Raw genomic sequence first — 11,409 nt, 5'->3', positions numbered from 1 at the left:
CAAAAATATAGTACTTCCTGCTTGGCTTTTCAAAATAAAACTAATTGATTTTGAATTTCCACTGGCACGCTTTATTAGAGAGGAAAAGTCACCTAAAGTTTGTTTCCCCTTGTGTCTATCACTAACTCGCTTGACAAAGAAGGACGGATGGAGTTTTGCTGTGATGGATAAACAGAAAGAGAACATTGAAAAGAGTAAGAGAATAAGTGAGCTAAAGTTGAACTAATAGATAAGAGCGTGAAAGGTAAAATTAACTTTTTTTTTCACAGCACAAGTATGAGGTACATTCATTTTAAGCTTCTTTACACCCCTGTCCACTTCAACAGATTTTTTTTTTTTGCTTCATACTCCACTACATAGTTTTATTGGCTACTTACTTTGCAGAATCAGGTTTACACGCATCAATAGACAGCATATAATGCATTAATAATGTGGTTAAAATTATCTGCACTTTAATCATCTGCAGTGTTAAAGTGCTTTGTAGGCCTTGAAGTATGTATCATAACTATCCAGCACTATGGGTGCACACTGGAAGCAGCTGTTGTACATTACCATTTGAGTTTTTCCTGTGAGATACTGGTCTACTATTACATTTGTAACTTTATAACACGGTTTAGTGTTTTTTCCAAGAAGATCATAATAGTTTTATTTAAGGATTGGAGCACCCAGATTGCATCCATATGAATAAAAAGCTTCCAGAGTGAACTAAAAGAAATGTTCTTGTGTCGTGGTCACATAGCCTACACAGTCAAAACCTTTACTAATGCCAGAGGGCTTTCCTCTTTGAATATCAGTGTGACCTACAGCCACCAGCTGCAGTAATTTCTCAACCCAAGCTCCAATCCAGTTATGCAATCATTTTCTTTTCCAGACCACACACACATTCAAATGCACATGCACCTTACTCCCACAAGGTGTAACTGCCCACCTAAGGGCCCAGACTCCCAAACCACAGGACACAAGCAACCCAGCATTTAGAAATCTGTGCTCATTTTTTTTTTTTCTGCCCACAAAAAGTCTGACTCCTAAAGAGTGTTATGGAACAAGAGAGAATATAGACATAAAGAGAAAGAGAGTGTGAGATTTGTGCAGGGTGGCATGTGTTGCCAATGACCTCAGAAAAGCTGAGTATTAATAGCCACAGGGACAGCAGCCATCCCAGTGCTATTTCTGGTTATGGCATCACACTGTGTGTGTGAGATGAATGTAAAAAACTGAACTGTAAAAGTATGTGGCTTAACAATGTCTCTGCATGCAGAGCTCATAAAAGTGTATTGTGAGATGTCTCATAAGGTTAAAACTACATTGTCAGCAAAATGGAGTGCAAATAACTCATTTTGCACATTTGCGTCTCTTTCAGCTAACCATAAATGTCTGCTGCAGTTGTTACAACAGTCAAAGACTATAGCCACACTGACAGCACAACAAACCAGTGATGCCCATTGCTGGGCAACAACGAACAACTTCATGGAGAACCTACTCTTCAGATTTTGGGCCAGAGGTTGAGGCCAAAGGACAGGCTATTTTGTAATACTCCACAGTGTTAAGGTCATTGCATTTCATTGATGCTGCACTTTCACTTTCATTTTCTTTACTTAGTGTTTGATATTTGCAGCAGAATTTGGTGATATTTAGAGAAATACTTCCTTGTTATAATCTGTTCAATATTTTCTGATAGGAGAATATTTCCACCCAGAACCCTCATAGTTACCACCAAACTCTTTTCATCCAATGCTGCTAATTTCTTCTCTAACCTTTTTTTTCAGTTCTTCCAGATCTTGTTATGATTTCCTAATTTTCCCTCAGCTGCTGCTTCTTAATGACCTTTCAGACTATGGAAAATGCAAGTCTGAAACACTTTTTAATAACTTTCTGCTGCTTTGTAGGCATCAATTAGCCCAATTTAGTTGCTTAAAGGAGCCAAAGGTTGCTGAGTCAGAGGATTTATCATCTCTGTAATTGCTATTAAATTGGTATTGTTTTTAATATCACAAAATACAAACAGTCCATTCATATTTCAAGAAATTTGTTCACCGTGTTTTTGTTTTTTTTCATTCTTTCAGAGATTGTATTTATACTCACCAGTCACTTTATTAAGCACACCTGTTCAACTTTTGATTAACAAATGACCTAATCAGCCAATCACATGGCAGCAGCTTAGTGCATTTACAGTAGATATGATGAAGATTATCTGTAGAAGTTCAAACCGAGCATCAGAATGAGACTTTGAGCGTGGCGTGGTTGTTGTGTCAGACGGGCTGGTCTGAATATTTCACAAACTGCTCATCTACTGGGATTTTCCCCACCCAACCATCTCTAGGTTTTACAGAAAAGAATCCATAAAAGAGAAACTATCCAGTGAGCAGCAGTTTTCTGGGTCAAAATGCCCTGTTGATGTCAGAGGAGAATTGCCAGACTGCTTTGAGCTGAAGGCAAAGGTAACCAAACAGCTACTCGTTAGATCAAACGTATGCAGAAGAGCATCTGTGAACGAACAACACATCGACCCTTGAAGCAGATAGGGTACAGCAGCAGAAGCCCACACTGGGTGCCCCTCCTTTCAGAGGCTGCATCTGAGGCTTTGCATGACAACAGAAGTTTGGAAAAACATTATCTGGTAGGATGAGTCTCAATTTCTGCAGCCACACAAGCTCAGGTCATTCCAAATTGGCATCTTTGACATGAGTTCACTCAAATAGGCTCCACAGACACCAGATCTCAGTCCAATAGAGCAGCGCTGGGATGTAGTGGAGTGGGAAATACGCATATTCAATAACCCCTTCACTCAAGACACACACTCAAATGACTGGAACAGGAAAATTGCATCATGCAGCATCTGCATGATGATGTCATGTCAATATAGACCAAGGTGTACCCAATGTGTCCAATGTGTGTACTGTACATTATTTTTCCTCAAATAATCAACCCGTGGGTGCTTAACCTTCTTCTCTCATTCAAACTCTTTGTATATAGAAGTTCTGTGGGTGTAGTTTATACTGTCAGAAGAGACGGGAAAGACTAGTGTAAGATACACGGACTACACTTGATTGTGGTATCATAAAGGAAGGGTGTTGTTATCAGCAAATAGTGCAACAGTTTGACTTATCTGATGCCTGCCAGAAAGCTGCATTTTCACAACATTTACTAAGGAATTACATGAGTTAGAGATTTTTCAAGTACTTCAAACAGGTCTTGATTAAGTACACAGAGTACATAAAATATGTATCTCAGTTTTACCTCTAAGCCTCCAAGGTCATCTGCGGTTACATCTTAACTAATCAAAAGCCTTACTCAAAGAGCCGGTGGACCACATTCACATGCGGTATTCACAGGCACACATCAAACACGTGTACACATGGAGGGAGTCAGGCTCTTACTCTTTCTCCCTTCCTATTTCTCTCTCCTTCTCTTTCTCATACACACACACACAGGACTGGAACCCCATAATTACCAAGCAGCGGAGCCCACTAACCACTGGCTGGCCCCGGAGTGATCATGTGATGGTGTGATCACTGGGGCCCAGCATGGAGAAACATTTTCCCACACTGCAGATCCTGGGTCAGTTTTACAGTTTCCCTACTGGTCATTGAGGTTATGAAGGGGTTATTAAGCTGATCCATAGACTGCACTTAAGAGAAATATCATTCCAGAGCTGTGCAGTAATACAGTATGTGGCATGTCTCTTCATCGCTTGTCCAGGAGCACGAGTGTATTTTTGTTTTATTTCCTTTATCCACGCAGATCTTTGATTTTACAGTAGTTGTCTGGACACAAAATTGCTGTGTTGCTTTGACGTTGGCTGATGGAATTATAATCTTGTGTGCATTTTCTCTTTTTTATCCTGGAACCAGAAGCCAAAAAAGGAGAACGGACAGCTGGTCCACATCGTCATGAGTGTAAATGAAATCAGTTTTCATGTCTTGGGGGATATTAGCTAATTTCAGCTTCTGATGGCAATTACTCCCACTGCTGAGGCAGATGCAAAAAGCTGCCATTTAAGCAATTACCCAAGCAGGCAATTCTGACATGCATGTTGTCAGAATATTTTGTTGCATCAATACCTGAGATTTTCTGGTTGCCCTCTTCACTAGAATGCAAACCAAAGGGGTCTTAACATCTACTAAGAGGCTCAGTGACTGACAGAAGAGACGAAAAATAGCGTTAGAAATCAGTTTTACTCCAAGGTGCTACAGCATAGGTTGGGAATATTAATATTAAGTCATTACAGAGAAGGCTGTGACAGCCACGAAGAGCAGCATTGGCAGAGCGGAGCTTTGCTGTTGCGGTCCATTGTTGAGGTAATATTCAGCCACCTTCTTGTTGGGGTTTGTGCCGTTAAACCAGAGCTGCATGCATCGCCCAGATGTTTTGGTAAAGGTGGTGTACATGTAAGAGTTGGACCAGATTTGTTCACACATTGCTTTGGGTGTGGGGAAAACATCAGTCCACTTCCTGCACTTGCTACTTTCAGGGCATTTGTTAATACCTGTGAGAGAAGTGAAGGATTTTATACACTGGCATTAACCATGATATCATAATGTCATTGTTTCTGCATAGGGATAAATGTGAAAAGGAAAAAAAAAATGCATGAAAATGTTTTTACAAAAATGTGAATGTGCTTGCTGTGGTTTATAACAGTATAACAAGCACATATGCATTTCCACTCTTTTCTGAGTGGGCACCTTACCCGAGCTCCAGTCCCATCCCTTGTGCCAGTCGGTTTTGCAGGTGAAATCGTTCTTGCAGTCTTCCCACCAGCTTTCACAATCCTCCTTACACAAAGGCACATCCAAGATGCGCTCCTTACGCCAGCTCTGATCCACCTGCACACATGTACACCATTGACTAGTTTGTATGACCAATAATAAACCAAACCATAAACCAGACCATTTCAGTCCTTTCAGCTTCCTATGCTGCCATCTAGTGACACAAGTACAGACAAACATCAGAAACTCAAAAGCACATATTGATAAATACGCACCGGTTGTATCCAGGGTCCCAAGTGTGGTGAGCACTCATAAAAGCAAGTGTCCTGGATGAAATGTTTCTTGCACTCCTGGCTCATAGCACCACAGTGATTCCAGTTGAAGTTGTACAGATAGGAGGTATCCTCGTGGGCTTCTTCGGTGGTGTTGGCTGTGCAGCATGCATTCTCTCTCCATGGAGAGCACTGGAAAGAGGAAACCAGAATCACTTTTATCCATTTAGAACTACCCCCCCCTCCCACCGAGCTCATTGTAGTGGTTCAAACATCAGATAAGAACAGAAACCTTGGAGTCAGTGCCATGTTTGCGTTCATCACCTGCTTGTACAGTTCTCCCTCAGGGCCGGGCTCTGTTTTGTGATGTTTTGCATCCATGCACATGTTCAGTTTGTCTAGAGACATGGCTCCACTGGAGAGGGCAAGCAGCAAGGTCAGGACAGACCACATGACTGTAGGGGAGTGAAGCATCAACAGCGGGCTGTGGGAAAAATCTTAATAAGATTATTCAGAGGTCTAACAAAGTACAGGCCAACTCCCTCTGACCTCTAACCTGAGTCTGACACACGCAGTACTTTGCTGACTTTAGATAAGTTCAACTGGCAGGTGTCTGAATAAGCTAACAGTATTTAGCCTTGGTGTAGATCTCTTTAAGTAACACAGCTTTACCTAGATGTCATGCTTTAATATCTTTGTTCACCATGTTTGTGGTTCTCACCTCTTTTCTATACTGCCCTCTAGTACACTTGCATGCTCTCTCAGTCAAATCACAGCAGCTATTTTGACTCCTTTTATGGGCTAATTTCTGTGGAATGCGCCAAAAATCCCAAAGAGATAGGGGTGAATGGGGGACAACCCGGAAATGCCAATAAGGAGGGGCTCCTGTTTATGAGAGGAAGCAGCTGGAGAATCTTGCAGATGATGTAATGCTGACTCAAGCAGGCAGACAGAAGTGTCTGCATGCCTTTTAGTGGTTTCATGTAGTCAGTGCCTATCAACTTAAAGAACACCCCACCCCCCTCCTGGAGAGGTCACCTCTGACCCACAGAGGAGAATGCAGGCTTAAGGCACTTCCACTTCCCATCTCTTACAGACAATCTAGTTTTCAGTCTAACTACTCCAAACCCTGAGAGAAACCTTTGTAAGACATATGAGTTAGAAAGTGTGCTACTGAGCAAAGGTTCTGTGCAGGATAAATGACTTAAATGTGAAATAAATAAACAATAAAAATGGGAATTAGATTCAAAAAGATATTTTATCACAAAGAGTTGAACTTGCAACAGAGTTGGGGATCCTCACCAGTTTAAAGTTTAGAGTTTATGGTGATCAGGGCAGTCTTTCTGGTCAGGTTCTTTAGAAAAAAAGGACAAGAACTAAAAACTGGACTAAAATTTGCCAGGAAGAAAAGTTAAAACACAGCTCACTGATGTGGTAGTTATGAGAATTGTTATCATGTAAAACTGGGCAGAAATGTTATAGTCACAATGTCACAGCTGTGTACATTTCAATACACAAATACACGTGTGTGTCTGATCTGACTGAACCTTCCTCACATCTATTTCATGATAGATGTAAGGAAGGTTTACTGCCTGAATGCAGCATTAAAAATACAAAAGGACACAGTGTAAGTTATAAACCTGGACTCAGTCAGAGAGAAAATATCCCTCTACACCTTTTAGTATCTGAAAGCCAAATACTTTAAGTAACCAATGAAAGATAAACTCACCAATGAACCCATGAATAGTGAACAAATTTCCTTTACCTTGTTGCTTCTGTGACGATTCCTTTTTGAAGGGATGAGCCTATAAACCAGTATCTGCAGATCCCCTTGAACACGCTTCTCAAGACCAAACAAAAATGTCAAAACACAGATTTGGGCCTGAATGCGTGTTTCTGTGTGTGTGTGTGTGTTTGTCAGCATGTGCGAGTGGAGTGTGACTGAAAAAAAATGTGAGATCTTGCTGTGCTTTTCGCTAATTGGTTTCCAAAGTCCACAGTCCATGTCAAGTGTGTGTGTGTGTGTGTGTGTGTGTGTGTGTGTTTGAGATGAGTGATTTAATGTGCAGACAGGTGACAAATTAAAGAATAACCTTTGATCCCTCCCCATCCCCACATTATGAGGGGATCCAGTGGTTCTGAAATGCTGTGAAAGGTATATTTGAATTCACTGGTTCCTTTAGGGTCATGGTCACTTTAAATGACCATAAGGCATTTCTGAGTTATCACCTTTATCCTATGATAAAACACTTCTTCCTGATTGGACTGGTATTCTCCAGGTGATTATGTCTACATCCATAAGGTATGAGGTCACAGAACTACTTTGATAATTAAAATGTAATCAAACTTATTTTATGGCTTTCGCAGTCACATGCGTTCAACCAATGCTGACAGGAGATTTTGGCACATTTGCAGTCCTCTCCACTGCCATCAAAAACACCAAATGAGGGAATATCTTATGGAAGAATGTTGTTCCATCTTATCAGATCAGTGTAGAACCAGTTCCAAGCCATCTTGAAGCTCCTGTAACCCTCTTGATGCTGGGTTGTTCTCTCCCCCCCCCCCCCCCCTTTTTTTTAAACAATCTGCATTTGTTCCTAAGGCTAAGTAATTTTCCATGAGCTTTATAGCATCTTGCCATGAGGAATATCTTGTCTTATCTCAAGGTCTACCCTACTCGCCACCACCCACTCTCTCATACGCACACACAAACACAGACACACACTGTTATGAAATGTCTCAGCGTGACCTGGGACGACAATAAGAAGACCAAAAAGACGGTAATTAAGACCTGTTTCCAATCATTGCATTGCTTTTAGTGCTCTCATCATGCAAATTAAATATTAAACATTACATGTACTTTCAAGAGAGTAATTTATTTTCATGTGCATAAATGTGCACATTTCATGTGTTTGGAGCTCTGAACTTACTGATAAGAATTTTCAACTTCAGCAGCATTTACGGAAATCAGCCAAACTATGACAAAGATTGTGTCTGCTATCTTAGCAGCTTCTTACAGTTTGAAAGGGAGATTGTGCCAGTGTGCTATGGGTAGTTAAAGGCTGAAATGATGATATACTAATACTAATACTAATAATAAATAGCAGATGCTGCTCTCCTAGACAGACTGTAAAAAGTCTTGACTAATGCCTTATTTTGTAATATTTTGCTTCAAAGGAGCCAGACTTTCTTGTGCATTTTTTAAAGTGCTCTTGAGCAATAGTTCTCCAGGCTTTCTGAAGGTCTTTCAAAATTTTTCTTTAGACATTGGCTGCTTTTTCACTCATTTTCAGTCCAGTCCTTGTACCTGAGCATTTTCAGAGGATTTTTTTTTTTAGGCCACTTAATACTGACCTATGAATCATTCAAACACCTAATGCAAGGGATGAAGCAGTGCTGTGGCTACACACAATGAATAACTTAGAAAAGAACCTGGAAAATGGAATAAAACAGACCAGTAACATGTTATAATATATACACAGATCATTAACATCACTATTACACATTTTTGTTAAATCTCATTATTGGCTCTACTTTATTTACAAGTGCTCATGCCGTAGACCCGGCTCATAATCCGAAAAGGGGAACCTTTATGGAGTACCGCTGGGAAAAAGAAGAGGACTCTTTATAGGTGAACACCAGCAGTTTCCGGTTAAATTTGTTTTGAATTTGCTGTCCGGTCGCTGGCAGATATTCAGACTGTTCGGGTAAGGTAAAGTAAAGCGTTATTTTCCTGTTTGATTATATCACAGCCTTTTTAATCCAGAAAATTGTTGGAGTGTTAGACTTTAGATTCTCGACCATTAACGACGATTCCTGTGCCCTTTGTTATCTTTCGCGAACTCTGACTTAAGGTTCAATTATTCTCTCCGTGAAAAACGTGGGATTTGTTGCTTCTGTGTGGCAGACATGTCCACGCTGTTTCCCTCGTTGTTCCCCCGGATAACGGAGTCCCTGTGGTTTAACCTGGACCGACCGTGCGTGGACGAGACCGAGCTGCACCAGCAAGAGCAGCAGCACCAGACCTGGGTAAAGGCCCCCGCTGCGGCCACAGTCATTATAGACGTGCATTTTCCTTTTTTATGTTACTTTGTTGCTTTCAGTTTAGCTTAGATGAGTTTACTCAGTGGGCCTGCTTCAGTTTATTATTTATTAATTTATCTTGTGAATGGCTAAGAGTTAAGTAGAACCCCCCCCCCCCCGGTTTATTAAGGTCGGGTTTTTTAAGTACTTAGTGGTACATTTTAGTTTGTTTTATTCTAAAGCCTTTTAAATTTTTATTTCAAAATCTTTTTCCACCCATAATTTGTTAAGATTATGATTACTTTTGGCTTTATTATTTTTTCCTTAATCAGAATCACAATTTTTTTTATTAATCTCAGGGGGAAATTATTTTGTTACAGACGCTCACTTGAAATATAAATATGAAAGCTAGAAAATGCAATTTCTCTCTCTCTCTTTATATATATATATATATATATATATATATAAAAGCTAAGGCAGTTAAAATGGAATATTTTAAAGTTAAAACAATACTATATACAGTACAGGTAAAATAATAGAAGTGAAAGCAGTCCAGAGGAGCTGTATAGCTTGATGGCCACAGGTACGACTGATGTTCTGTGATGCATTGTGGGTGAACGAGTCTTTTGCTGAATGTACTTTTGTAGCCGTCCAGCTCGAGATGGGTGTGAAAGATTGGACAGCGTCCTCCTTTCTGAAACCTCTGTCAGATCAATCTCCACACCCATAATGTTTCTGACCTTGCGAATCAGTTTATTGATCAGTTTATGACACTTCATACTCTTCATACTCTTTACATATATTAAAGAGTATGAAGTGTCATACTCTTTACATATATTAAAGAGTATGACACTTCATACTCTTTAATATATGTAAACTGTCTCTACCTCAGTTGCAGAGCATTGCTGAAAAAGACAACAACCTGATGCCCATTGGAAAACCAATTTTTGAGGTAACAGCATTAGCATTTTACACTAAATGGTCACTGTGTGAAACAGACTGGTTGCATAGTTCCCTCCATTTATGCTGTCTGCATTTGCTGGTTGCAGGCAGGCTATGAAGAGGAGGAGGAAGAGGATGACGAAGATGAAGAAGACAGCGAAGAAGACTCAGAAGATGAAGAGGACATGCAGGACATGGACGAAATGAATGACTACAATGAGTCACCTGATGATGGCGAGATCAATGAGGTGCTTTTCTTTCCAGGTCACAGTGTCATTAACCCAGCTCTCTGAAGGGCTTTTAAAAACCTTTCTGTTTTTAGGATATGGCAGAAATACATGTGCTTAGATGTTATTTCTTTTTCTCTCCCCAAACGGCCTTTAATCTGGCTCTGTTTATTTCTGTTAGGTGGATATGGAGGGGGCAGACCAAGACCAAGACCAGTGGATGATTTAAAACAAGACTGGTCTCCATCAAGCTGGCCCTGGGTTTCCACTACTTAAAATGTGACTGCTGCCCCTTCAGTTTGTGACACACATGTTTTATATGTGTAATTAGAAAGAAGTGATGCTGAAGAATCACCATAAGATGCTTGAAGGACAAGTCAGCACATTCTAACTTCAAACTGCAGTCAGTCATCACTGGACATCAGTGGCAACCTGTGACTGTGGTAAATACTTTTAACCAGTTAAAGCTGCTCCAAGTGTGCGGTGCTCTTTAGTAGATGTTGTTTTGTACTCAGCCAGGCACGCCTTCACGCAGTGGCAGCCGCCGGCCCAGTGATCCGCCGTGTAAACTTTGACCTTCTCCTATCTTCAGCCTTGTGCAACTAAGTGTCTCCAACCAGCTGACCCAGCATGTCCACAAGTCAAGTCAGCAAAGTAATTTATTGACCTATGCAAAAGTCATCCAGCTACTTCACCATATAGTCCAGCTCTGTTTCACAGCAGTGTTTTGTATGTTACAGAAATACCTTCAGCAGAGGATTCACAAAGCCGCGTGACTTGTATTATGTTCAGACACTTTTTAAAATTTTGAACTATGTCGAAAGCAAAGTCTGCCGTTAGTGTTTAAATATGAGGCATGGTGTCCGTTTTAAACTCTGCCATAGTTATGTTATAGAGTATCTTACCGTGGCATTACTTGCTTCTGCTGAAGTTTTAAATTAATTTAATTAAGCCATGTTTCCGTTTTTGTGTATTTGAATTTATTAATAAAATATAAAAAAATGTAATGTGTCACGTGTAGCTCAGTAAGCTAAAAAGCAATAATGTGCAGACTCACACTGATCAAAGCTAATCTGAGTTTTGGTGGTGAAGTATCCAAGGTTTACGTGATCAGACTTTTGATGGCAGGAAAGATTTTAAACATGAATGGTTACATGCAGCAACTGAAAGCAGACAGATAATTAATATTAACATTAATAAAATGACAAGGTTTGGGGTTTAATTTACATTTAGGTTAAG

The 11,409-nt window shown here is 40.2% G+C and overlaps 2 protein-coding genes across 7 annotated transcripts; one reads left to right on the top strand and one right to left on the bottom strand.

The window, feature by feature from the left end:
- Positions 1-4,174: 4,174 nt before the first annotated feature.
- Positions 4,175-6,948, bottom strand: folr (folate receptor). Of its 3 annotated transcripts, XM_030745209.1 has the most exons (6): positions 6,744-6,948; positions 6,281-6,332; positions 5,303-5,433; positions 4,982-5,170; positions 4,688-4,823; positions 4,175-4,486 (listed from the first exon to the last, which is right to left on the bottom strand). In XM_030745209.1, the coding sequence occupies exons 3-6, from the start codon at positions 5,429-5,431 to the stop codon at positions 4,215-4,217; spliced, it is 726 nt and encodes a 241-aa protein (XP_030601069.1). In that variant the 5' UTR covers positions 5,432-5,433; positions 6,281-6,332; positions 6,744-6,948; the 3' UTR covers positions 4,175-4,214. The 3 variants fall into 3 exon arrangements, with proteins under 3 accessions (XP_030601069.1, XP_030601067.1, XP_030601068.1); XM_030745207.1 differs by lacking the exon at positions 6,281-6,332 and having other exon boundaries at positions 5,303-5,462; XM_030745208.1 differs by lacking the exon at positions 6,281-6,332.
- A 1,636-nt stretch (positions 6,949-8,584) lies between these two features.
- Positions 8,585-11,363, top strand: anapc15 (anaphase promoting complex subunit 15). 4 transcript variants are annotated; one of them, XM_030744619.1, is made up of 5 exons: positions 8,585-8,690; positions 8,886-9,007; positions 9,894-9,953; positions 10,051-10,191; positions 10,352-11,362. In XM_030744619.1, the coding sequence occupies exons 2-5, from the start codon at positions 8,888-8,890 to the stop codon at positions 10,397-10,399; spliced, it is 369 nt and encodes a 122-aa protein (XP_030600479.1). In that variant the 5' UTR covers positions 8,585-8,690; positions 8,886-8,887; the 3' UTR covers positions 10,400-11,362. The 4 variants fall into 4 exon arrangements, with proteins under 4 accessions (XP_030600479.1, XP_030600480.1, XP_030600481.1 ...); XM_030744620.1 differs by having other exon boundaries at positions 8,613-8,685; XM_030744621.1 differs by having other exon boundaries at positions 8,618-8,690; positions 8,833-9,007; positions 10,352-11,363.
- Positions 11,364-11,409: the final 46 nt, after the last annotated feature.

Source organism: Archocentrus centrarchus, chromosome 13, assembly GCF_007364275.1.
Source record: "Archocentrus centrarchus isolate MPI-CPG fArcCen1 chromosome 13, fArcCen1, whole genome shotgun sequence".
NCBI classification, from domain to species: domain Eukaryota; kingdom Metazoa; phylum Chordata; class Actinopteri; order Cichliformes; family Cichlidae; genus Archocentrus; species Archocentrus centrarchus.
The sequence above is the reverse complement of the archived record's forward strand: the minus strand, read 5'-3'. Positions and strand labels throughout refer to the sequence as shown.

Coding starts and splice junctions, on each gene's coding strand:
- folr (XM_030745207.1), bottom strand. CDS start 5,452: ATGCTTCACTCCCCTACAGTCATGTGGTCTGTCCTGACCTTGCTGCTT. Junction 5,171..5,302: donor AGGGAGAACTGTACAAGCAG/GTGATGAACGCA, acceptor TCCTCTTTCCAG/TGCTCTCCATGGAGAGAGAA. Junction 4,824..4,981: donor TGGGACCCTGGATACAACCG/GTGCGTATTTAT, acceptor ACATGTGTGCAG/GTGGATCAGAGCTGGCGTAA.
- anapc15 (XM_030744621.1), top strand. CDS start 8,888: ATGTCCACGCTGTTTCCCTCGTTGTTCCCCCGGATAACGGAGTCCCTG. Junction 9,008..9,893: donor AGCAGCAGCACCAGACCTGG/GTAAAGGCCCCC, acceptor TCTCTACCTCAG/TTGCAGAGCATTGCTGAAAA. Junction 10,192..10,351: donor ATGATGGCGAGATCAATGAG/GTGCTTTTCTTT, acceptor TATTTCTGTTAG/GTGGATATGGAGGGGGCAGA.